General features: G+C 37.0%; 2 protein-coding genes across 2 annotated transcripts; both read right to left on the reverse strand.

Annotated features, from left to right (window-relative positions):
- Positions 1 to 1,281: 1,281 nt before the first annotated feature.
- suox (sulfite oxidase) lies at positions 1,282 to 10,867 on the reverse strand. Its single transcript, XM_022682427.2, has 4 exons — positions 10,768 to 10,867; positions 7,597 to 7,667; positions 6,336 to 6,537; positions 1,282 to 4,329 (listed from the first exon to the last, which is right to left on the reverse strand). Exons 1-4 carry the CDS (start codon positions 10,834 to 10,836, stop codon positions 2,863 to 2,865), a joined length of 1,809 nt encoding a protein of 602 aa, XP_022538148.2. The 5' UTR covers positions 10,837 to 10,867; the 3' UTR covers positions 1,282 to 2,862.
- A 2,411-nt stretch (positions 10,868 to 13,278) lies between these two features.
- mcrs1 (microspherule protein 1) lies at positions 13,279 to 27,800 on the reverse strand. Its single transcript, XM_022682431.2, has 15 exons — positions 27,634 to 27,800; positions 25,787 to 25,880; positions 25,407 to 25,578; positions 25,113 to 25,251; positions 24,584 to 24,748; positions 24,303 to 24,412; positions 22,121 to 22,229; positions 21,752 to 21,890; positions 19,948 to 20,023; positions 18,027 to 18,055; positions 17,797 to 17,889; positions 16,556 to 16,638; positions 16,281 to 16,368; positions 15,966 to 16,093; positions 13,279 to 14,424 (listed from the first exon to the last, which is right to left on the reverse strand). The coding sequence occupies exons 2-15, from the start codon at positions 25,794 to 25,796 to the stop codon at positions 14,338 to 14,340; spliced, it is 1,428 nt and encodes a 475-aa protein (XP_022538152.1). The 5' UTR covers positions 25,797 to 25,880; positions 27,634 to 27,800; the 3' UTR covers positions 13,279 to 14,337.
- Positions 27,801 to 27,954: the final 154 nt, after the last annotated feature.

Here is a 27,954-nt window from a genome sequence, read left to right on the forward strand (position 1 = left end):
TTGATTGATTATTTGTTAATAAATGAATTGTCTGCATGTGTATAGTTGTATCACTTTGAAGTTAGCATAAAATAAAATGCATATTTGCAAAAACAGATGAGTGCTATTCTTTAAACAAACCTTTTATGCTTAAAAGACAGCATTTGTCTGTCTGCATATAAACTTTTCCCCCCCACAATTTTCAATTAATTGTATCAGCTTGATTATTATTTAATCAATATTAATGTATTAAATAAACTATGTAGGTGTTCTGTACATTATTATTATTAATAATAATAATAATAATAATAAAACTTAATTAATTGTTGTTAAAATACCATAGTTTTTACAATGAACTAATGGGGGGGGGGGGGGTATTAATAGTGGAATTTTTACCTCAGAGTATAAGAGGAATTTTTTTTTCTGAGACGATCTTACCTGTTCAAGGGCAGAAATAAGCGCTCTTCTTCTTAAATTTCGGCATCTGGCTGCAGCATGTCGACTCTCACGTCTCTGTCGCTGCCTAACTAGAGAGTCCCAATAATGTGTCTTATAAGGCTGGATGGCGGTTAGAACGCTGTCTAGTTAAACAGCTGTCTACGTAGTCAGTGCCTATTTAGAGAGCTCCCTAGGTTTTGGGACAGACCCAAAATCTGTCAATTAAGTGATAACGGGACTGTGGTATAATCCTAAGAAATGTGGTATAAATGTAAGAAATGTAGTGCCGTAGATCAGCACAGCAGTGCCAACATCACATGTTATAGCATGAACCTTTTAAATATCCACTGTAAAAACTTGCGTTTTAAGAAGAAAGAGTGCGATTAATCGTTAAGTAGCCGTTAATTACAGAATATTGTTGTAATTTAATTTTTCAATCAGTAAAATCAGTCAACCACTAATATAAATTTATGAATTATATATAGTTTTTAATATATACGTACTGTTGGATGGAAATACTGGCCTTTTTTGCCAGCAAAGGGCTGGGAATAGTTCAGCCTACACACTCATGACAGAGATTATTTTTTAGAGACAAATAAAGAAAAATATAAACATTATTTTCATTATATACATTGATACATTGAGTATAAAATTAAGCAAAAAACACAACTTAAAATGAATCATTTCATTTTATTTGTGAAAAACTAAAAGCTTACATTGGGGCAGCAAAATACTTGTGCGTTATGCAATACATTAAACATGATAAATAATATGAAAAGTTCCAGCAAAGCAAATTAAGATCTATAATGCAACTGATTTGACTGTGTACCTGTCTGGAAAAAAATACAAAAAGATGCATTTATCTTATGTTAAATATTTTATTATAAATATTTCAGCAAATGAAACCAAAATAAAATAGAGCATGTCAATCAAAACAGTCCTATGATAAAAAAAAAACATTCCAGATCATTGAAACATGATGAAAGTAAGGTAAATGAAGCACTTATGTTTAATTTATGAGAGCTCATAAATGCTGTCCTTTTACAGTTTAAGCAACATACATAATCACTATAGTGGTATTGGTTTTACACCTTTTGTGCAAAAACAGATGGAACCTGTAATATCTGGACCACTGAAAAGAAAAAAATGTGTAAGCGTTCTGTGCTTAACGACATCCTGAACCTTGGGTTCAGGTCCAGGTACCACTGAAGTGATAAATACAAGTGATTACATTATACACTCCTTCAAATCTTATTTCTGAAATACCAATAGTTTACTTAGCCCTTAAAATATTAAGTGTGCTTCAAATGGTTTTTTGAGCAATGCAATATAGGAACCAATGGTTCCCTGGAGAATCCTACTAATTATGGTTGTAACAGAGATGTGCAAGTGTGAAGCACCTGTTGATCACATGAAGGTTCTTTTTTTCTAGTGGTTTTCAAACCACGTACCACGCATAATCACACTCAATCTTCCAAGTGTTGCCTACAAATCATTTCAAAGGACGTACATTATTAGTGACAGGGACAATTTAATTTGTGAGAAAAATATATATCTCTCTAGCTTACTTGCTTGCTTTTGCAGTCTGCAAGCTAACATGGTAGAATATTTGATGATGTAAGTGGTGGATGTAGTCATGCCTACTGTGACATCTCCGAAAGCTTAAGGAAAACAACAGGAGTGTGAATTCCTTGATCCCACAGGACCTATAAAACTAATGTTGTAAAGAACTGAAGTGTAGGTCTAATGGGTTAAATAAAAATGTAATACCACTTTCTGACATCATCGGGAGTACCACATTTTGATGCTTCGCATACAAACAGTAACACACAGTGATATACCACAGTTTGAGAACCACTGCTTTAGACCTTAAAAGGATTCTTTATACTCATCTCTAAAAAACATCTAAAAAAAAAAAAAAAAAGTGCTTCTTTTTGACATCGCTCAAAAAAACATTTGAAGCCCCTTTACTTTCAAGAACATTAAAAAAAGATAACAGCACAAAATGACGTCAGTGCATTTCCATTAAAATATAAAATCTTAAGACCATAAGACCACCTGACTAGCTTCCAGGTAAACAGAAAAAATATTCCCACATGTTTACAGTCAACACAGGTTGAGTCGTCCACTAATCCAGTTTAGGAAGGTCAGTATTTGCAAAATATGTCCAGCTATGATTGTAGGATTGTAGATTGGGTAAGCCATTTAACACTGTGTAAACTCAGCAGTCAAAAATAGATAATTTGTGCGCGATTTCATAATGCAACTGGCGCTTACCTAAGTTTGGCATACATGGCCAAGATCGGGGTAGAATGTCTAAACACTGGCCGGGCAAGTCTACAATAAATACAACAGATGTATCATCCTTCCGTTCCTGAGTTACCATAAAACCAGTAAATGTCTCTTTGGGTATTTATTCATTCCATTCCTTCTAGAACCTTGTGTTCACTTCACATTCACCTTCACTCGATGCCAGGCATTGCTGAGCACACCCCTCAAGTTCCAAATGGGCGCCATCGAGTCTGGCTGACTGTTGTAGCTACTGTCAACTGCCTTGCAAACAAGTTCAAGCTCCTGAGCTCCTTCCGGCAGAGGGATTGTTATCTCCCAGAGTTTCCATGCCCATGCTCGCCCAGGTGGAGGAGGTGGTGCAGGCTGTTGTCCTTTCTTGCCACTCTGGAGTTCAGCCACATGCCACGTCTTACCTCCATCCAGCGAAACGTCCACTCTTACCACCTCCCGTCCTCCACCGCTCCAAGCATAACCCTTCACAGTCACCTCCTCCATGTCTCTGTCCACCACCGCTCCCTCTGCAGGCTGAGTGATTGCAGACTGCACAGGAAGCTCCTGGATGGCCGGTGCTGATTTATAGTCCACCGTGTCCCAATCAATGCTGGGAGAGAAACCCTTGTAGTCATTCTGCTGCCAGTGACTCTGACTCTCTTCCTCACTGACGACTATCTTACCAAGCCATTTGACATTTCGAGCTCCAACTACTCCAGGGACAACCACTCGAACAGGGTACCCGTGGTCTTGTGGGAGATCCTCCCCATTCATTTCATACGCCAGAAGGACATCTCCCTCTTCGCTCACTGCCTTGTTTAGAGGGATGGACGCTCCATAGGATGTACCAGTTACATCCCTGTCTAAACCTTCAAACTGCACATGCTGAGCCTTAGCCGCCACTTCTGGTCCAAAGCCATAGTGGCAAAGAACGTCTCGTAGGCTTGCGCCTGACCATGTGGCGTTGCTTATAGCTGCAACTCCCCAGTTCAACCCTTTTACCTGCTTGACCTTGTTCATGTCAGACCGCCGGTTTCCGGCACACTGAAGAGTTGCGGTGACGGTGTGCTTAGGGAAGCGAGTCTTAAGATCTTCCAAGGACAAAGACACTGCACCTCCAGGGAGGCCTTCTATCTGTAGCCTGTACTTGTCAGGATCTATCTGGGGAACGGGAAGATGGTTGCGTTTGAAGAACAGAGCAGAGGGGGTGATGTAGTTGTCCGTGAGGAGGGCAGGAGGAGGTTCACCGTTAAAGGGTTTTGAGCTGTTGATGACAAGAGCAGGATGCCGAGGCGGGTCGGTAGAATAGGGATCAGCAGGATTGGAAAGTTCCTGCTTCTTGCAGTCCTCCAGTCTAAGAACTCCAACCTTGTACTCTGACAGAATTTCCAGAACATGTTCTTGTCCATGAACGGCATATAGTGCCCAGAATGGCTCCAGAGCTCGACCAGCAGCAAGCAGGATTTTGTCTCCTCCGGGGTGCATGGATACGAACTTGGTGATATCGTAAACGCTTCCCTTGTACGTGACCCATATGCCTTCATCCAAAGAAGAATGTTTCGAAACCTCGTCCTGGGTGTAGACAGGCAGGGAGGATGTCTGAGTCACTGAGGCAGCCGCTCGCTCAGGCTAGAGAACAAAATGAAAAGACAAAATGAGAATTAATTTGGTTCACGTCTGACAGAAGGTACACATTTCTCTCCCATTAGTTTGGGATTTATTGCAGTACTGTTAGCTGTGGCGCCAGGACTGTCGTGCATGGGAATGACAAATTCAAGCGTGGGCTGAAATTCCATTCCTGCTAGTGGCTATTGCCAAGAATAAGGCACTTGCTCAGAGTCAACCTTTTTGAGACTTTCTCCCCATTTATATCAGAAAGAATTTGATTGCATTTAGCCATTCAAAAGTGTCAGTAAGGACATGAACCTGTGTCAGATCATTAATTCTGTCACTACAGCTCATACCACAAGTTTAAATTCAGCTCCATCAATCCAGAGAGCTGTAAAGACTTAAACAGTCTAATCTAGGGTCAGCAATGGGCATGGGATCCTTAGGAGTCACCGCAGCTGCACCAGAGTACCCCAATTTGACTTCCTAATTTAACTGAGCCAATTAACTCACCCACCCACCAGTATAACCTCTATTGCTTGCAATGCTCTGACGACACGAGTGTACGCCTCCTCCGATATTTGTGAAGTGCCAGAGCCCTAGCTGATACATCAGCTAACAGACACCCGTGCCGGCCAGCATTAAATTGGGAGTGAAAAGGGGAGAAAGCACCACCTACTTTACCCAGCGAGAGAATAAACAATTGTCCAATTGTGCTCTCTCTGACCCCAGTTTCTGATGGCAAAGAAGAATGATTTGATCTCACGATCTTCATGCCACAGTAGCCGTGTCTTTTTCTGCGTGGCCACTTGAAGCACCCCATTTTATAGACCAGTGCTCATTTTCTATGAGTGTAGTTTAAAGCAGATAAAATTAGTTACAAGAAAGAAGTGCACAAATGTTTGGACAGTGTGCAGTGTATAAACAGTACCTATGGCAGGTAACAATTCCATATCTGGCAAAAACATGAAACTAAATTAATCACACAGTCAGCAATTTGCCTGGAATTTGAATTGGATGCAGTTTATGTCTTGATGTCCTCAAGACATAAACTTAGAGAGGTAACGTTGTCAGCAAGTGTCAGGAGTTACATAAAGCAGTAAAGACTTCCTTGTCTGTCAGCACAGAAAATGAGCCATGGTCAGCAGACGCCGCTGACTTGACTTCCACTAGCGTGACAGGTGCTGAGACACTAATCGTCTCGGTTCTGATTTATTCTTCCTAGTTATCTTGACATCTGAACACGTGCACCCTTAAGGTGCTTAAGAGTCCAAACCAAGGATAATGTGTTTGTTACATTGTATACTGTACATATAGTCTGGTTAGATTACTCTGTAGTTTAGTGGCTAAGTACTATATCCTGTGGTCGTCACCTATGAGTCTCCCTATACTTCATTCTGCTTAACTTGTAGAAGGGTGTGCATCAGATGTTGCCATGTTCACATTTCAGTGAGTTGCCTTTCTATTTGTTGCACTAAATTCACCTCCTGCCAGAATCCAAATCCCTTTGAGCGCAGATGCGTCCTGCAGCATATAATAAGCCTTTCAGTTTCTCCTGATTCCTTTTATTTCTGTTTGTAAATATGAGTTAATCTACAGTTACAGTAAATACAGCAATCACCAGCGTAATCTGTACCCATACAGTTGCATGATGTGCCTGCATGCAAAGGAGAATTGGATTTCAGCACAACACTGTCTATTTTCTTTTTCTATTGTTTGACGAGCGATGATAGCCTGCCTCAACTTCCTGTATTGGGTTCAAAAGTCCAAAAGAAATTGAAAATGAACCAGACCATGGACCACCTCTTTTGGTTGAACCACATTTTGGTCCTTTGATTTGGGCACTAGGCTTGACTTTCAGCATTGGCTATGGTCAACTTCTCTCTAGAGCAGCAGCAAACATTTAGGTCGATCCATTCTAATTGTCAATACTTCTCTATAGAGAAAACACTTTAAACACAATTAAATGACCAATGAATGGACACTCTAAAACACTCTAAGACACTCTATTTGGACAGTTGCTTCACCTTACTGTGATGAAATCCATAGGCCAGCACAGCTCCAGTTCCAGCCACCAGCCCAGTCAATACATATCTGAACTTTGGAACCCTGGTGTTGAAGTAGTTGTGTCCTCTGTGGCTGTTATCGCTGCTGTAGCTTCCCCAACGAAGAGACAGTAGTCCAGAACATGCTGACGCCAGAGGGATGTTACTCTTTAGCCGCTGTGCACTTGAAGAGGTAAACAGAAAAGAATAATTTAATACAATACAATACAATACAATATAATACAACAATACAGCCACACTTAATTATTCTGTATTTTCGGTGCATCTTATCCTGAAATATATGTTTACTAGACACTTTACGAGGTAGTGTAGAGTACAAATCACATTACTTTGTCTGATTGTTATTCTCTTGGGATTTAAATATGTGTATTATATAATATGACTGCCTGGCTTCAGTGTTGAAGGCTATAAGAGCAAGTTGCTATGTTTTGTGTTGCTGAGTATGACTACATGCTGGCTGGTTTCAGCTGGTCACATTTGCTTTAGCACAAGCTTATATGACTGACAATAAGACAGGTACATAAGTCATAAATTCCCAGTTACTAACTTAAATTAGACAGCATTAGATATATATTGGTTATATAGTGTTGTGCTCAGCAGTACTTACAATACACATGTAACAGAACTTAAATTGGGCCAACTATAAAACAAGTTAATTTTAAACTTAGTGAGATTTTAATACATATAAAAATGATTTATCTGAACTAAATACTTCAAGTTGGCTCATCTGGTGGTGGTTTCTTTAAAATGTAACAGTTTTAAATGATGTCTAAACTTAGAACTATACACAAGTAAAACCCAAGCATCCTAAGAGCAACACCGTACTGCAGAACACCTGTTACCAATGAACACTGCCGAGCTGTTATCACACTCCCAGTTCCTGCAGGAACTACACTTTCTATTCAGATATGTGCTGATGTATTTGCTGACATCCAAAAAAATCTATTAACAAATACATGAAAAAATTCAATAACAATGTGTTTGTGTGAAATCAACCAGCATTTTTGGTTAGAATAATAAAAAAAAAGAGAAAACAATAAAAAGCTCATTAAAGTCTTTAAGCAGGTTCTGATTGTTCATGGTTTTGAATCTGAGTAACTGAGTAACAGAACAACTCATTGACCTTCACATGATTCTCTGTAAAACTGTGCCAGAGTCTTTCATACATACATAAACACCTTAACAGCAGTATAGCAGTACAGCACATGACTGTGTGACCTACCTGTGAGCGCCAGGCAGCAGGACCCGGGCAAGTCCGTGGCAGTGCCGGAGCTGCTGCATTGCACTGCTCATCTGCAAAAACAGGTTACAATTAAACAGTGACTAGTCATCAGACAATACAGCCATTGCTCAGAATGATACTTGCCAATATGGATGTCAGTTAGTAACATATTGAAATGTAATATACGTAAGTATAGTACATTAAAGTAAAATAATAAAGATAGAATCTATAACAACTGACAGACAAAGCAAACGAACAATCCAACACAAAAACCCTCAATATATATATATATATATATATATATATTGAGGGTTTTTGTGTTGGATTGTTTGTTTGCTTTGCTTTGTCTATCAGTTGTTATAGATCCTATCTTTATTATTTATATATATATGGTTCAATAGCTTTGTCCTATATGAACATAAGTTCCATCAATATTACCTCATAATTAAAGTAATTATGATTTCATATATATACTTATTTAAAAACCATACAGAGATTACAGACCTAAGTTAACCTCTGGTCAATACATACACAATTTTAGTCAATACATTTTACAAATATATATATATGGAATACTATTTACACTTACATCAATGTATGGACTTTGACCAGAGGTTACCTTAGGTCTGTAATACGTAAAAGTTCTCTGTAGAGGGTTTTAATCAAGTATATATATCCTAAAAATCATAATTACTTGCAATATATTACTTACATATACATACAATTATAAATTCGCTTTACATTTACTACATTTATTTTTCTATAATTAAGTCTTTAGTATACAGATATTTCTATAACCTGAAGACAACTATTTAAAAACAGCCAAAAAAAAAAAACAACAACCGGGCAACACCCCCTATACCACCCCCTCCGCCCCCCACACACCCCCACCCTCATGACTCAATACTGCACAAAAGTGTGCCTTATCATTGCCAGCATGTGGATCACTCCTCACTCTTCTACAGCCCAGTAAACCCAGCGAGCACTCCCAGCTCCAGCAGGCCAGCCAGTTACACAACCCCAGTCTGTCCCAGCCCAATGAAAACAGCAGAACTATTTAAAATAGTGGATTTAACCCAGAAAAAACAGTAATTTGGGGTTGATGAATATGCTAGATTTATTAAATAAGCACAACATTACATAAACCCACAGTAAGAACTTATATTATGGTCACTCTTATAAGACAACTGTAGTCTATAAGGAGAGATATTGGGCCACAGTCACGTGTTAAAAAAAGAAAAACACCAATTTTTTTAAATTCCTGCATAATTACATGGTTACGATGTAAACAGTGTCAGTCTGTGGAGTGTGAGACGCCCTTTTAACTTGAGAAACTTCCCAAGCCTGAATAGCTCAGATTGATGGTGAATGGAAAAAGTGAATGGATGGGTTTTATGCCTTTAAAAACTCCCACACAAAAAAGTTATTATAATATGCCTGAGACACCCAATTTTACCTTACTTTTAATATGCAGTACCAGTCAAATGTCTGGACACACCTTCTTATTCAATATTTCTTTAATTAGTTGAGTAATTTTTACCATAAAATAGATTAGAACATTAATCAAATAGGGCTATTCACTGTTTACCAATAACTACCTCTTCACAACTTTATAACTGAGGCTCTCAAACACATTAAGAGGAAAGAAATTTAAGTAATTAAGTCTTGACAAGTTCAGCACAGCTGTTAAGTTTTGGTCTAAATTAATTTTTAGCGATGGTGAAAGGAATAGATAACAGCAAGAGTACAACACATATATAGCACATGTCTGCTGGGTTTGATATAGAATATTGTATTATATACAGCTCTGGAAAATTAAGAGACCACTTAAAAATGACGAGTTTCTCTGACTTTACCAAATTGAAAATCTCTGAAATATAATCGAGAGGAAGATGGACGATCACAACCTTTAAAACCAAGCTGAACTGCTTCATTTTTTGCACCAGGAGTGAAGGCATAAAGTTGAACTCTTGAAACTTTATGAATATGAACTTGTTTTCTTTGCATTATTTGGGGTCTAAAAGCTCTGCATCTTTTTTTGTTATTTAATATTTTTGTTTTTCATTTTCTGCGAATAAATGCTCTGAATGACAATATTTTCATTTGTAATTTGGGAGAAAATGTTTTCTATAGTTTATAGAATAAAACAACAATGTTCATTTTGCTCAAACATATACCTATAAATAGTAAAATCAAAGAAACTGATAATTTTGAAGTGGTATTAATCTGAAGACTTGTTATACGTGTTTTTACTAGTAAACAATTCAGAATAGCTGACTGAATCTTGAATGAAAGTTTCTGCAGGTAAATGTTACGGCATGTTTTACCGTATATAAATATTATGTAAATAAAAGATTTTCCAGTCTTCTTGGAAACATGTTTTACTCTCTTTCACGCCTATAATTAAAATACCGACAGAACACAATGTTCTTCCGTCACTGCATGACCTAAAGCTACAAACACTGCTGTCCAAACCGGGGTGTGTTTTAAATTAAAGCCAAGTTTTTTGAACCAATGGCGTTTACAATACAGGGACAACGCCAGCTGAATTAGCCTATTTCAACAGAGGCTGACCAGACCGGCTTCTCCTGGGGAGTTTAATTTTTAAACATATTTATCCACTATTGAAAGCTTTAAAAGTGTTAATATTTACTTAAAATATCATATATTAGTCCAACCAGCTTGTGTGGAATAATGTTAAGAAAAATCCTGATTTGCTTCTGGCATTTTCCCGCTCCACCTTAAACAGTGGCTGAGACGCTGCACTGTTTAAGGTGGAACGGATGAATGCCAGAAACTAGTGCACATCATAGTAATAAAACAATATATATGGTAGCATGAAGATATTTAACATATAACATTGATAGATGTAGAACAGACAAATCATTGCTATATATAATAATATATAATAATAATATGGTTAAAACACAATCAGACATAAACACATAGTTAGCAAATAACCCAAGCTATGTTCGTTACCCTAACTTGTAAAGCTAGGTATTCCACAGCCAAGCCACAGAAATAGAGATAATTTCAAGAATTTATCAGCCCTAAAACGCCTCAAACCTTCATCCCTGCATCTCCAGCATCCATAAATAATTAAAAACGCCTGTAAACGATTTAAATCACAGACTCTTTAACATATAACCGGTATTTTTAGCTAGTACTCACCCCGCTGTCTATCCTCAGTGTCTGAACTGCTGCTGCTGCACGCGGCGGCTTCCCTCGGAGCTGCATCATAGGGGAGGGGCTTCGAAGTGACGACAGGGGGCGTGACAAACACAGTGGCTCCGCTCATAACTGAATTTCTCCGGTGTTGCTAACACAGTTACTTAGCTTAGCATTGCGCTTGCTTAACTTATGTTTACTGTACTTAACACCTTAAATCAAATATTTTATTTAATGTTAATTTAATATTCACAAAGAATCTTAAGAAAATAGCCAGCTACCTGCATTTTAAATTAGGTCAAATAAATGCTACAAAAATATATTTAAATATATAGTATATATTTCGTTGCAAATCTCAAGAAAGGAAACTTAGAAGCTTTGTGTTCATTTTTGTATTTGTTTATATTATTTGATGATATTGTTATATGTTTTTTTTTTATTTTGTCAACCAAATTACTTCTATAACAAAAATACAGCTCTGAAAAAAATTAAGAGACCACTTCAGTTTCTGAATCAGTTTCTCTGATTTTACTATTTATAAGGTATATGTTTGAGTAAATAGAACATTAATGTTATATTCTATAAACTATGGACTTTTCTCCCAAATTCATCCAGAGCATTTATTTGCACAAAATGAGAAATGTCTGAAATAACAAAAAGAAATTAAAATAATTTATTCACATATTCATAAAGTTTTAAGAGTTCAGAAATCAATATTTTGTGTAATAACCCTGTTTTTTAATCACAGCTGTCATGTATCTTGGCATGTTCTCCTTCACCAGTCTTACACACTGTTTTTGGGATAACTTTATGCCACACCTGGTGCAAAATTAAAAAAAAAAGTTCAGCTTGGTTAAATGGCTTGTGATCATCCATCTTCCTCTTGATTATAAACCAGATTTTCAATTTAGTAAAATCGCAAAAACTGGTCTCTTACTTTTTCCAGTAATAAAAAAAGTTTAATTAAGTACTAGTTTATTGGCTAAATAGCGTTAAAACTTATGAATTTCATAGATACTATATCTTAAAAATGTAAATACACCCCTTACATTTGTCGCTTGCTTACAGCCAAGCATGGTGGTGGTAGCATCATGGTTTGGGGCTGCATGAGTGTTTCTCACATTGGGGAGCTGTATTCCAACATGTACTGTGACATTCTGAAGCATAGCATGATCCCCTACCTCCAGGAACTTAGCCACATATTTTTCCAACATAATACGAACCCAAAACACAACTTCAAGATGACAACTGCCTTGCAGAGGAAACTAAAGGAACAGGTGATGGACTGGGCGAGTAGGTTTCCAGATAAAAACACAATTGAGCATCTGTGGGGCATCCTCAACGGGGAAGGTGGAGGAGGACAAGGTGTCTAACATCCACCAGCTCCTTGGTGATTCATGAAGGAGTGGAAGAGGATTCCAGTTGCAACCTGAACAGCTGTGGTGAATTCCATACCAAACACTTGGGTACAATGGCAAAATTTGGCGATTTTCACTTAAGGTTGTACTCATTGGTTGACAGTGGTTTAGACATTAATGGCTGTGTGTCGAGCTATTTTGAGGTCACAGCAAATTTCTTTCTAAAATCACATAATATTTGTGAAATAGTGCGCTAAACAGTTTGAATAACAATTGTTTATTTGAGATTACATTATCTTTTTGTATGTGAATATCAAGATTTGCTTCTTAAAAAGATAAACATGTTTTTTAGATCATGGCTTGTTTTTCTTGAGATCTTAAAATACATTTATTTTTTGAGAAAATAAGTTGATTTGTCAAGATAAGCATTTTCTCAACTTATCATTACTAACATTGCTTTATTAAGGTCAGAATGTTTTTTTCTGTTAATTTCAAGAAAACAAACATTCTTCTCTTAAAACACGTTTTGTTTTTCTTAAGATCTCAGTTTAAGTCGAGTTCTCACATAATTTTCTTGTGACTTCAAACCAAGCATTGTATTGTCAAAATAATGACTTTCTTCTAAGTGGTCTTATGATGAGGAATCATGAGATAAATTTACAGAAATATGTAAGTAATAGCTTCTAAATACAAAAAAAACAAAACAAAAAGTATTGCTTGCTGTGGGTGGTGTTTAGAAGGAACTAAAAAGCAAAATATGAGAATCAGGAAAGTGATTGTTGTATATTTAACCTAAAGAGAAATATTTCTTTATATTTTCTAAAAAAAAAAAGAAAGTTTTTACAACTGAAGACGCTGTAAGAAAAAACAACAACAGTGTATGTATGTATGTAATAATGCCATAAAACAGCTTTTGTGTTCGTGGCATCTGTTCTGCAGAGATTAGTCTGATAAGTCTTATTTGTAAGTCGCTAAAATACTTTATGGCCGTCTATAAATGACTATTTGCTCATGATAAGCAGGGACTGCTACTGCAGACACACGGCACCACTTTCTAATCATTTTCTAATTATTTACCCCCACCTTAAAATCCACAGAGCTGCTGGTGCCTTCAGGCATGAAAATCTTCACTCCAACAAATAAAGAACAACAATAGTTTTCGATGTATTATTCTGTAATAATCCACAGGACACAAAATGTTTTCCATCTTCAGTGATAAGACCTTTTTTAAATGTATTTTTGTAGAACCCAAATAATACAGAAAAACATATTCAGATTTACTACTTGCTTTCAAATTTACAACAGTGGTCAAAACAACACAATCATATACAGTATGTATGCATGTACCTGCTGTTTGTCTGCATACTGTATAAACCTCCATTTTCCCTGATCTTTAATGGTCAGGACACCACAGAACCACCATTATTTGGGTGTTGGGTTATTCTCAGCACTGCAGTCCTTATCTACATGGTGGAACAGCTAGGTAAGAGTGTCTCATACAGTGACGAGTGCGTGAACACTGAGGAAATAAGATCCCTTTTTTTTTTAGGTGTATGATACACTCATACCAGCCCAACACACACTAACCCTCTGCCACCATGCCAGTGTCACTGCAGTGCTCAAATCTCAGACTGCAACATACGTTTTTTTTTGTGCCTTTTTTACTGTTCATTTTGTATTTGTGAATAATATGTTCTTTTATTCTTTATAGAATAAAACAGTTAAACGATTACATCAGAGTTTAGACAAGTAAATTGGCACATATTCAAAAGGACATTGCCACTCTGAGAGAACAGTTCAGAACGGATTTGTTTACTTAATATGAGGAACAGGTTCTGTAGTATGTTAGTGCATCTCAAGGAATAGTGAGTTTATTGTAATGTGAATTTAAGTACAACCGGGTCTTTAGTCCAAGCCTCCCTGCACACTGGCCTGGTCTCTGAGAGGCCTCCACATTGTGCGTAAAGCGTTCTCATGTAATTGGATGAACCTCTCTTCTACTAAGTGCTCAAAGGGCCCTTTGAGCTCCTGTTATAACTGGTCCCTTTGTACACATTTATCTACAGGACCGTCGACACCGCCAGAGGTCTGTTCTTCTGATGAGAAACGCAGCTTAGTTCAGTACTGATGGCTCACTGATTACTAAAGGCCTTCAGCTTACTGTTTCATCAGAGTGAGCAAACACAGACAAGTACGTCATGTTTCTTTTCACAGTTCACTGCTGGTTCATCTTGGCTGTCTCTGCTTTGATGAGGGAGATCAGTTCCTGATTGATGAGGAACACAAAACGAAGACCTGCAATCTAGATTAAAAAAAAAGAGAGAGATATTAGCAATCTCTGTTAATCTCTGTTTTCTACAGTTACAAGAAGATTAACAGTGTATCAATATTTATAAAAAACACTGAAAGGGGAAATTCAAATACCCACATTTTCCTTTATCCAATTTGTAAACCAGGAATTAAGACGTTCTTGGTGTCTGATGGTTGGTTCTTACATTTGCACTGGAGATATGAGGCTAAAGTATCTATTGCTGTGAACACTGATCAGAAAGTATGGAAATCTAACAGCAACAAATTTAAAACATTTGTTCATGCTAGTGATTGACCGATATTGTTTTTTTAATGGCCAATGCCAATGTTTAGAAGGCAGAGGTGGTAAATGGCTGATATATAAAGCCCATATTTATTTTTTGTTGCAAATGATTTTTAGTTAGTCCCCCCCATTTATTAATAATATTAACAATTTTATTATTAATAATAATAATAATAGTAATAATAATACACATTTTAGCCATCCATAATTACACTATTAATTCCAATGGATCAAACATTAAATATCTGAGACACCTTTACACTTGGAAAGTGTGCATGAATATCAACCAATGCAGATTATCTAAAAATGGCAATAATTGGCCTGAATAATCAGCTGGCCAATATATCGGTCGATCACTAATCCATGTGTTTTCTTTTATTATTCTGTGGAGGGGAAACTCTGTTCTGAAGCTCCAGTGAAGTGGATGCACCAGTGCTTTGAGGCTGTTTGGAGACAATGCTAGCTTAAGGGCTAATCTTTAAAATGTAGCTCCACAGACGCAGCTCCTCTTCTTTAAAAGGTGGCGGAAGGAAGTCAAATGGAAGTCCTTAACACTGCCTTCTGTCTGTGTTGTGTTAAAAGCACTGATTTTCAAGCAAACCTCTTCTCTTCTAATTACTGTGACAACCTCTAACTAACTAAGTATTTTATATTACTCGCTCTCTACATTTATCATCACTGTTAACCTATATCAATGGTTTGCTGCTGCCCAGGACATTCTAACACAAAGTAAAAATAAATAAATAAATAAAACATGGCCCCCCTCATTGTTGTCTCACAGAATAAAGTCAAAATAAATGGCAAACGTTTCAACCATTGGTTATTTTACACTGATATGTCAAAAGATATGGGACACAAGTATGTAAATTATCATTGAGGTGTTATTTCAGGTGATGACTTTAAAACACCAACACCTGCAAAAGCTGTAAGGTATTATATACTGATTTGGTTCTCTTTATGTAAATATTTTGACAGCTTCTTGAGGTACTAAGGATCAATGAGCAGCAAAAGCTAATTATAATTACACACAATAAAGGCATTTAATGCAATAACATTATCTTTTGCACACACTGTTTGGTATAATGCTACTTTGTAGGCTATAAACATCCACTATTCTTTAGCTATGATTAACTAGCCTTACAGCTCCTCTGAAAATGTAAAGAACCACATTTCAGGCACCAAAGACGTCTCCAGTGACTGGCTGAGTATTTGGCTTTGCTATATTTGTAGTCAAACATTTCTCTCCTGACCTCCAACACAGAATTGTTGTTAAGCTTCCATTTGTTGCCGGACAGGACGGGTCTGCCATCAATGTAGATCGGTCTTCGGCCTTCATTTGCAATGAAGAAATCGCCATTGTTTTTGAGTTTGATGACCCCTGTAACCACAGGAAGACAAATAAATAAAGATGTCCACCACCAGTCTCCATAGGTACATGCATAACTGTAAAAAGTGTTGTAACGCCCTAAGTAACAAAACATCAAAGTCAGAAAATCAGAAGGATCATTAAAAAAAAGCTGTTTGTGCAGAAAACAAATTATGCAGCATGCAGCAGAAATAAATACCCTGCTGTCTGGAAATCTTCCATGCTGGTCCCTCTAAAGACAGATCCACATCTATCTGTTTGTCCTTGGTAGCACGGCCAAGGGTGATCTGAAAGGATGAAGAATACTTATTTTTAGAGTCAAAGATCAATTATTAGAAAACATAAGCCTGTAATCTGTATTCATCACTTACAGTAATGCAAAAATGTTTATTTAAACAAATACAAAATACAGAATAAACGTTTCAGATAATAAAATAATCCCATCTAAACTTAGAAAGATAGCAATTAAATCACCTCTCGAGATCGCATCAGGTATCGGACCATGCGCCCTCTTAATGCTGCCAGGGTCTGGTTATCAAAATCAGGGGAGTTCATACCTAAAAGCACATTACGGAAATACAAACTTTGTCTCTTATAAAAAAAACACACACACAATATGTGGGTTTCCATGAACTCTTACATTTTACATGGATTCTGCATAAAGAACTGGGCAAAATGATCATCACACGATGAGTAAACATCACAGACTATGTTACACTGTAAAAATAAATCTGCGCATTATGTCTGCATCTGGTACAGCAAAGCAACTCTAGAGCTCAAATCTCTGTCTATTGTGATGCATTGGTGACTGCACAACTAGCTACATATTGGTGAAATTAATTCATTTAAACAAACAAAAGAAACTAAATGATGCTTAAGCATGTCCATTTACTGTACAATATATACAGCTCTGGAAAAAAATAGGAAATGTCTTTAGTTTCTGAATCAGTTTCTCTGATTTAGTTTTTTTAATTATAGGTATATGTTTGAGTAAAATGAACATTGTTGTTTTATTCTATAAACTACGTACAGCCTTTCTTTTTTATGTAGATGTTATTTAGGTTGTTATTTGCAGAAAAATTGCTGAAATAAAATAAATGCAGAGCTTACAGATAAAATCAAAACAAAAAAAAAAAGAAAACCAAGTCCATATTCATAAAGTTTAAGAGTTCAGAAATCTATATGTGGTGGAAAAACACTGTTTTTAAATAACAGTCTTCATGCACCTTGGCATGCTCTCCCCCTCCAGTCTTACACACTGCTTTTGGATAACTTTATGCCTTTACTCCTGGTGCAAAATTTCAAGCAGTTTAACTTGGTTTTATGGCTTTTTCCTCTTGATTATATTCCAAAGGGTAAAATATTTGGTAAAATAGTAACTTATTTTTTCTCTTTCTCTTTCTACCATTGGTTTAGTTAACTGCTTCAGAAACAAGCAATATATTTAGGGGGAATTTCTACCTAAATGTTTCTGCAGCAATGATGCACTGCTGTTCTTCCTGTTCACCGACATGAAATGAAAAAATGTGGATACCTTAGCTCAAGGTTATCTAGAAATATTCTGCTGTAACATACACAAACACAGTTTTAAAACATTGGATAGCATTATTTATTTTTATCAGATATCAATATGAATTGTAGACTGGACAAATCAAAAATACTGACTGTGCTTAAATGAGATGTATCACAAAAAAAAAAAACAGAATTGAACTAACCAGTGATGCTGTCTACCAAGACTTGCCAGCGTGGAAGCTCCTGTTCCAGCTGCTTTATCTCCCTCTTCTGGTGCCGGTCCGCAACCATCAGCTCTAAACCGAGAAGGGAAAAAAAGAGGAAATACAAGAAACATGAAAACAGCATGTATTTGTGCATGCATTGCTGTGAATGTTTTTTTTTTATTACTGCTTTATTAGTACAGTAACAAAACCCTTCGAAGGGAACTTACCATGCTCCAATACCTCGTCTCTGCTTTCTCTGAAGTCGTCAATTTTCAGTGTCAGTAAAAAACAAGAGGACAACTACATTTAGTAATGGTTTTGGTCATTGCAAAAAAAGAGTAATTAAATTATAATAGTACTTAATGATTTCTAGCACATCACTTTCAATAACTGACACATATGCTGTCAATATGTGTTAGTTTTTTTATAGATGAGTTAAATATACAAAAAAACTATAACATATATTGACAGAATATATTTCAACTAAAAGAACATATTTAATGTGAGTTTAAAGTTCCATATATAATTAAGAGTGTGATCTGAAATGCCAATCACTGCTCTATACAGTACAGTAAATTTGGACACACCCTAAATTCTGTGTTTTTCCACAATTAAAAAAAATCTGCATTGCAGATTAATACTAAAGTCATCCAAATTATGAAGAAAAACAAATGGTATTATTTAGCAATCAGAAAGTGTTAAACCAGAATATGTAAATTATGAATATGTAGATAGATATGAATATTTTAGATTTTAGATGACAGCTTTGCACATAGCACCTGGAATGGCTTTCAGTAAACAGCTGTGCTGAACTTGAGAGCATCAGTTGTAAAGTAAAGAGGTAGAGTTACAGTAAACAGTCATATTTGAGTAATGTTCTAACCCATATTATGGCAAGAACTACTAAAAAGTAAAAAATAAAAATGACTAAGAAAAGAAGGTCAGCCAATCAAAAATAAATTCAAGAATTTTAAAAAGAGCACCCAAATGCTTCACAGAGTATTTGTGTTCCTTCATAGTATTTATTTTCAATAAAGAAGAAAAAAATAAATGAAAAGGTGTGTCGTTTGACTGGAACTGCAAATGGAGTAGATACCCTAATTTCCAGCTACTTTTTTCACACGCTTTGAACACTACTACTACTGTGAATTCATCCAGGGCTCGTTAGGGCAACAAAGTATTTGCAGCTACTGGACATCAGCATTAACTGTGCTTTTTAAGTGGTGCTTCGAGATGAGTGGAAGACTTGGATGAAATAATTTACCAAAACATTATAACCGACAGCGCGTGTGTAACATCTACATGACGCGCACACACAAAAAGGGGAGTCGGATTCTGCCTATTTAAAGCTCCACCAGGTAGGATTTTGTGCTTGTGGGCTCCCCCTAAAGTTGCAGAGAGTAATAAATGTTTCAGGCGGATTAGTTTCTCTTTCTGGTTTTCTTGCTTTCACAGACATCTTCGGTCTCTTTCAAGCTTCTGCCAGAGTGTCTGTATGTTAGTTTGTAAAGAATGAAGCAGTAGTCCTTGTAGAACTGTTAGAACTAAAGGTCAGAAAGCAGGTCGCAGTTCTCACGAGTGTTGTCACGGCCGCCTAGGAAAATTTACAGAGTCTGGTTTGAGCTCAGAGGAGCTCCGGCACAGACACAAGAGCACCGCTATTCCTCCCATTACACCTCAATGAAGCGCTGCAGTGAGTTTCAAGCTGTAATTTTACTTCTTTAAAAATATCAAAAATTAAGGAAATCCTACCTAGTGGGGCTTTAATTAAAAGGTTTCTGATATATCATGTTATAACATGGACAACTGTGGCTTATTATATTTCGTTGCAGCCTGTATATGTACAAATTCTTTTTTTTCTTGTGGGTGTGGCGTACATGCTGGTGTGCCCGGAAACAATGGTATATTGTCTGTTTATTGTTCGCAAATCATGAGATTCAGTTTCATGACCAACAGACAGATGCTTAAAATGCTTGAAAATGACAACTTTTAGAATCATATTTCGTTAATGTGTCAATGCCTTTTAGAAAGGTTAATTAACTTAATGTAGGTTCTTTGCTTGTTTAGATATTTTGTGATATACAACGTAGCCTTATAAAATGACTGATAAGCAAGGATTTTATTTTAGAGTGTGCACTGTGTTTTTACTTTAGCTTGGTATCATCAACCATCTGCTCAGCATCCGAGAAGTTAAGAACCTGGTCTGCTTTGGGAAGAGGTTGAACTGAAAAAGAAGAAATGTACAGTAAAATGTGCTGCGAGTTCAGCAGGATTTTTTATTTCAGTGCAATTGCACATAAAAAAAGTTGCACATGGGACAGTCCTGCTCATCATTATTGGCACCCATGAAGTTTAAGTACATATTGTGGAAATTCCCCCTGAAAAAAGTAGTCGACTGAAACATTTTTTAGTATAGAGCACTCGTATTTAAAACAAAAGAGAAAATTATGAACAACAATTTAAAGCAACAAACAATGTGAGGGAAAAACAGGAAAAACCTTAAGCTTGCTGTGACACTGGTATTGGCACCCTTTACACTAAATTAGTATGAAAACACATTTTCACTCACCTGTGGCAAATCGCAAAGGATAATCACCTGTGACAAATTATCAGTGCCCATGTGACATGAATTAGCCAATGAATGATGACTTCAGAGTTTTAAAAAGCCAAACCTTGGGCCATGTTCTTTTGTTACAATGGTGAAGACAAAGGAGCTGTGTGAGGACATCAGAAGTGCTATTATTAGCAAACACAAGACTTCCAAAGGGTATAAGGCCATCTCCAAAGACCTTGGTGTCCCTGTTTCAACAGTGCGCAATGTTATTAAGAAGTTTGCCAAGCATGGAACTGTCAAGAACCTTCCTGGATGTGGAGGAAAGAGGAAAATTGACGAGAGAAGTCTTCGAAGGTTGGTGCGAATGGTGGAAAAAGAACCAAGGCAAACATCCAAAGAACTGAAGGTCAACCTGGAACAGTCTGGGGTCATGGTTTCAACAAGTACCATACGCCGCACACTAAACCAAGCAGAGCTTTACGGGCGAAGGCCAAGGAAGAAACCATTGCTGAAGAAAATACATAAAAAGGAACGACTGATCTTTGCCAAAGAGTACCTTGACAAACCACAATCCTTCTGGGAAAATGTTCTGTGGACAGATGAAACAAAAATAGAGCTTTTTGGCAATGCAAAGCAACAGTTTGTTTACAGGCGGCGCAATGAAGCTTATAAGGAGAAGAACACCCTACCAACAGTTAAGCATGGTGGAGGATCCATAATGCTGTGGGGTTGCTTTGCTGCGTCTGGTACTGGAGCACTTGACCGTATCACAGGAATCATGAAATCTGAGAATTATCAAGAGATTTTAGAGCAAAATGTCCTACCCAGTGTAAGAAAACTTGGTTTGAGTCGAAGGTCATGGGTATTCCAGCAAGACAATGACCCAAAGCACACGTCCAAAAGCACACAGGAATGGTTTAAAAGGAAAAAATGGACTGTTTTAAAATGGGCAGCAATGAGTCCTTACCCCAATCCCATCGAAAATCTTTGGGGTGAGTTGAAATCTGCCATTGGGAAAAAGAACCCTGCAAACATTCAAAAGCTTGAACAAACTGCAAGGGAAGAGTGGGAAAAAATACCAGCTGAGATGTGCAAGAAGCTTATAGATGACTACAAGAAACGTTTGAAGGCTGTAATCACAGCCAAAGGGTGTGCAACTCAATATTAACAAGGGGTGTTTTTATTGCTGCACATGCTGTTTATTCTGTTTTGTCTTTAAAATTGCAACATGCAAATTGAAAAACAATGTTTTATTTGTTGTATTACTTTGAACCTACAATTAAAAAACCCCGAATATATAACTTAGGTACATTTATATTTATTTCTGTAGATATTGTCAGGTTATGCAAAATAGGAAGGGGTGCCAATAATGGTGAGCAGGACTGTACAGGGGCTCACCACTCTGGTCGTCCAGCAGGTAGTACTGTTTAAGCAGCTGCCAGTGCACTAGTAAACTCTTGGCGGTACGGGATGGGTAGAACACACTGGGGTTCTTGTTTAGCAAGTCCTGGAACACCTCCAGTTTAGGCTGACTGTTCTACTCAAAAAAGGGACACAGATAAGATAGTGGTTAATAAAGGTTAATAAAAGTGTAGATCTGTGAGTGGGTTCTGATGTGTAAAAATGATGATGCAAGAAATTACGAAATAAGGAGTCACAGATCTGAAATCAATAAAGGATGTGACGCTGCTGGTCACACACATTTGCTTTTGGACATTTGGTGAACATGTTTGCGTATTTTTGATGACCCTAAAAATGCTGACTCACTGAGCTAATCTTAGACAGCAGAGCCTCTTCAGCCTGACTGAACAGAGCTTTGCTCTGGATTGCAGCGATAGCCTCTGGGTGGAGCTGTCTCATTGCCTGCCAAGCCAGCCTGCAGAAAAAGAGAGAGAGAGGGGAAAAAATGATAAGAAAAACAGAATTATAAAAGGGTAACAATGTTTTTAATCTATATTCATCAGTAGAGAAGCTTACATGGGTAGCTATCCTATTTGAAATCTGAAGTGCATTACTTTAACTGATCACAAGCAGAAGGCAACTGAGTATAGAGAGTGTCTAAAATTTCCAGACTCATTTAGGTGTTACTTTTTATTTTTTAACAAATTTGTACTAAATAAAATAACAGAAAAGCAAGCGAGAAAGTGCCAGCAACACACAAGCTTTGTTTTAGCCGTTGAATCAAGGGTATTTAAATAAAGTCAAAATAAGTTGACTGAGGAGCGTGAATGACTAGGTAATCTATAAAAACTTAATTCCCTGAAAATGCATGAATTGCATGAATTTCCGTTGTTGGTGTAACTATCTGGTGATTGTCTATATTATAATAAATACCATACAACAAACTACCTCAAGGTACTGTGTGTAACAGTTAAAAATAAATAAATAAATAAACAAAAATAAATAATAATAAAACCTTTTCAAATTTTGAAGTTCTCACTGACCTTTTGTTTAGCTACTTTAAGCTTGTCAATGATGTAAAAATAGTGATTTCTTTGCATGGGCAAAGTTATGCCCCAATCATTAGCATTGTAAGCCTGTTGGGAGCATTGGCTAAAAGCGCTGTATTTCACTTTAAGGATTTAATTGCATTTAGCAATAAAACATTGGAGAAGTCCACCTCATCTCCAACCCCCCAGCTCTCGCTGTCCAAAAGTACTGGAATAGTGTACAATCATATCTGCTCCAGAGAATCCTATTCTTTTGGCAATACTTTGCAATAACAAAAGTCTGCAATGGGTGCATCTTCTAGAGCTTAGATTCTCTGCCCAAACCCAACCTGACCCGAGGCCCGACCCGAAATCGGGTCGGTTCGGGCCGAGATTTCCCACCACATTCCTTGGGCCGGGTCGGGTCGGGCTCCCGAAAATAGTCTGAGATGTAGGCATCTGTTTTTATTTATATTTTTATTTTTAAAGAAAATAACGAAAATAACGAAAACGAAAACTGAAAGTGAAACTAAACTAAATTTATTTATAAGCGCTGTTTTCACTCCCGCAGTTGTACAGCGGGGGGTGTTGTGCCGATTCTGTCCGCGAAGCGGGAGTCGGATTCAGTAGCGGATTCGGCACAAGCGCGGCGGCACCTCGCGGTCCGCGGTGTTAGTTGTAAGCGCTCGCGCTAGCCGCAAAATACGACAGAAAACACTGAGGGAGCTGCAAAATTATGTATGGGACTAGAATATAAGCACGAGGAGATAAAAGAGAACCTTTACCTGTGAGTAGCTCACATCAGAACATGCAAATCTCTCTCTCTCTCTCTCTCTCTGTGTCTCTCTCTCTGTCTCTCTCGCATGTGAACTCCTCCGCGTTTGACCTGCAGCACTGTGTTTAGCTGTTCTTAAAAATAATTTTAATTAAATAATATTGCTATACTTCTATATTAGTGTTATTTAACATAATTCTGATTATATTTCGCTCATTCAAACAGCCCGAAAACAGCCAGTTTATGGGGTGGGTCGGGTCGGGCCGGGCTCGGGCTCATAATGATAGTTTATGGTTCAGGTCGGGCTCGGGCAGAACGTGCACGGGCTCGGGCAGGGTCGGGTTGGATTTTTTGGGCCCGATCTAACCTCTAGCATCTTCAAGTGGCTAAATCTAGTATTCTTTAGAACGACAGGTAGTGTATTTATTGTGTATATTGTATGATGCCTGGCAAGCCTGCCAGTTCTGATTTTATTAATGCTACAGCAGCTGAACACAATCAAATTTTCCAAAATCTGTTGCTGCAGCATGAAGGGGAGGGGGGATGGGGAACCTTTCTATTAATACCCTTGATTTTGGATTAGGGTGGCTTAGTATGTGTTTTCAAACATACATGTTAAATAATATAAAATTAAGCAGTAAAGCGTTACTGGTCTACTTTGAGTCTCTGTCCATCTATTCCTCCAAGACTATGTGGGGAAATAAACCACAATATAACAACTGGTAAAACTGGTAAAGTTACTTACTTTGATATGACAGGGTCGTAGAGTAAAGCGTACCATCGCTCCTGAATCTCTCGGAGTGTGAAGCGACAGCTGAACTTTACTCCCAGGTGAACAGACGTGAGGTCAGTAGTCTGGATACAACCACATGAATACAGGTTATGTACATGTATACACCAACATCATCATCATCATCATCATCAGTACACATCATGGCTTTATATTTCAATATAAAAAATATATATAAAACCACAATTAAACTATAAATGTATTGAAGCTGTGCAGCCGAGTTGACAGTTATTCACCTGTAGAACTGCATTAATGAGCAGCAGGTCATCTGTGGGTTTCCAGCGGCCGAGGTCTTTAGTGATCTGAAGTGGCTGCTTACTCTTCTTCACTCGTTTGGTAATTGGAGATGGGGCGATCACCATGGTAAGTGGGGGAGTTAATGATGTTGTGGACTTTGAAATCTGTAAATTAAAACCATAAGGAACACACACTGAAACTGTTAATTCATAGGATACAAAACAATAGGATTAACTGACAAGTTTTTTTATAATACAAAATATCAATGTCCAGTTTGACAGCTATATTAGTTCAGTATAATATACTTTAGACTGATTAATACTTAAAGGATTAGATCAGTCAACAAATATAATAAATTACTGATTGGAAATTGACAGCTTCTTTAGCTCAGAACAGGAGATGCTATGGTAAATTGCTAACAAACACTGGACACTGGACACTCAATTACACTGCATGAGTATATATATATAAAAAACTGGATACTGGACACTCAATTACACTGTATATTTGTATATTTATTTCTGTCACCTTCTTTTTCTCACTGGACGATGGCTCAGTCCCAGGGCATCTGATTGGCTCTATAACGGGCTGTCCCTTCACTCTTGTAGAAGATTTAGCCAGGCTGCTCTCGACCAGCTCATCATCAAACTTCTTCCTCTTGATTGATCTGCAAAAGAAATGAAAGGGTTATTTATTTAATTGTATTAATTTACTGTCAGATTTTTAAAAATCTCAATAAAAAGTCATTTTAAATACTGCTTTCTTACAAAGAAAACTCAACTCCAAACAAAAATAAAATCAGAGCGAAGTGAAGTGATTTACCTGGAGGAGCTGCGTCGTTTGGGAACCAGCCCACCCCCACTGAACGCTTGAGGTGCCGCCCGTTTTACATCCTTCACTCCCATAGACTCCTCATCTTCAGATCTGTTCTGCGCTGCCAGACTACCAATAGTGGGCCCTCCAACCATGGCAGCAGTAATATCCGGCTTAACATCTGAACACAGGTGAAGAGCTTTATCAAACTAGTTATTTATGTATTGTTAATCTAGCCTTGCTGCACATACTGTTACTATATATTTTATCATTTTGTTTTCTATAGGGAATTAGTTAAACACATCAGTCTTCTTGTTCATTTCAGGTACCAGAAGATCAAAATTTATGTATTTGATTTTTGTTTCAAAAACCGTGTTAATCTCACTTACCTTTGTCCATGACTGGGTCTGGTTCTGTAATCAATCAAACATTATTTCCACAAAGCAGATTTTCAGCCAGTACAGGACAGAGGGCCAGTCAAATCTAGAAACAGCAGGGATGGGAAGTTAATAACTAGTTAAATTTGCTAAATACACAGAAGCTAGTATTAACACTGTTTTCAATAACTTTGCATTATTAACAAACCTTTTAAATGATGCAGTTCTTTACCTAAAGATATATCTTATCTTATAGATTGTTTTGCTTAAAAATTATACCAAAACAACTAGGGATGCACCGATGTGGGAATTCAAGGCCATTGCCGAGATAAAACATCTACATATCAGCCACTGCTGATGTCGATGCTGATATAGACCAGACATTCTGGGTTAACTTTATAACTAATTAAAATAAATAAGTATTACACTAAATCAATTAATTTTAAAGTAGCGCAGGCAGTGATGGCCATTTGTAGTGGTGCTCCCAGCATCGTATGATGCTTGTAGTGACATTCAATAAATACATCCGCAAATATCAGTTTTGATATAAATATTGGGCATATCGGTAGTGATAGAATTACTTTATTGCATTTTCTTTCAAAACACATTTTACACACTAGCTAATATGAATTAGAGAGTGTACTATCTATAACTACCAAATACATTTATTAATAAAAATAAATAAATAAATAAATAAAAAATTGGGGGAAAGAATGAAAATGATTTCATTGGGCCCTTTAGCATTTTCTTGTTTTTAATCCAGGAACTAAAACAAATGTTCTGTAAATAAACATATAAATATGACATACCTGCTATTAAACAGAATTAATATAATGTTGCTGTCCAATGAAAAACAAGAATCTCCATTTTTGTTGATTTTTCGTTACTAAATAATTTGAAAACGCACTGTGCTCAAAAAATTCTTGATGAATGGATCAACAGAATTTCTCCAAAATTACATGAAATAAACTCTTTTTGCATTGACTTCCATTGAAAGGTAAAACGGGTTTATTTTACCCCTGTAAAGTCGCTGGCTTTGACATATTTTTTTTATTAGACAGCGATGATATATTGTAAACAATTCCCTTTTATATTTTACTTAGGCCTGTAACGACAATTACACTATTGACTTATCTTACTATATATGGACATGACTTCAATATTATTTGATAATCGTAATATCTTTATTAATAATCGATAACGGCGATTTGTTTACGTGTATGTTTGTTTACATATATATCAGTGAACAGTTTTTTAGCCAGTAATGCAACATATATATTTCAATCTATGGTTCATTTACATGTTATGCACTTATCATAATAAGTACTCATAATTACATTAATATCGTTTATTGCAATAATTCTGTGATATATTGTCCAAAAAAATAACTGTTACAGGCTTAACATTTTTTTAACTATTGTCTATCGACGCTACGTTACAATAAATACAAGTTATTCACTAGATAAACAGTTATTATATATGTGGGAAATGTCAGGGTTTGTATTAATATGGCTCAATCTTACAAAAACAGACTGAAGGTAGCGAGCTAAGCTAAGCTAAGCTAGGCTAAGACAACAGTTAACCGACCTACCTTATCGGTTTGTTTAAATAACACTTATAATAATCGTCTTTACTGCACATATACAACGTTTAAACTGTAGTAGAGGTCATACAGTGCACAGCTCTCTGTAAATTAACGTATCTTAATATTTTAATAAAGTATAACTAATTTAGCTCCAATGCTAATTAGCGGTTAGCAGGTAACAGGCGCCCGTCTTTGTTCCAAATAAACAGACCAGAGGCTAAAGCTAACGAGCTGCAGCTCAGCTAACCCGCCGCGCGCTCCGTCTCCCACTTACCTCAGTCTGAACACGCGCTACTCCAGCCCGAACTCCAGTCCTTTAAAACAGACCGGAAAAAATATATATATATATATTAAATCTACATTAATATTTATCTGTCAGCTAACAGATTCGGCTACACTGCGGAGCAGCACAGTGGAAATCTTCCGGGTAAAGGAGTCGCTTCGGCCGGGCTGAGGGATGGAGTAACAGCGCCGCCCACAGGAGAACAACAGCCTGGTCCACCTGTCCAACAGTATCCAGACACCCTGTAATTACTGGACTTCAACATGTATTTATTTATGTATGTATGTATTCATTTATTTCCACATTTTAATA

This window comes from Astyanax mexicanus, chromosome 24 (assembly GCF_023375975.1).
Source record: "Astyanax mexicanus isolate ESR-SI-001 chromosome 24, AstMex3_surface, whole genome shotgun sequence".
In the NCBI taxonomy this organism is placed as follows: domain Eukaryota; kingdom Metazoa; phylum Chordata; class Actinopteri; order Characiformes; family Acestrorhamphidae; genus Astyanax; species Astyanax mexicanus.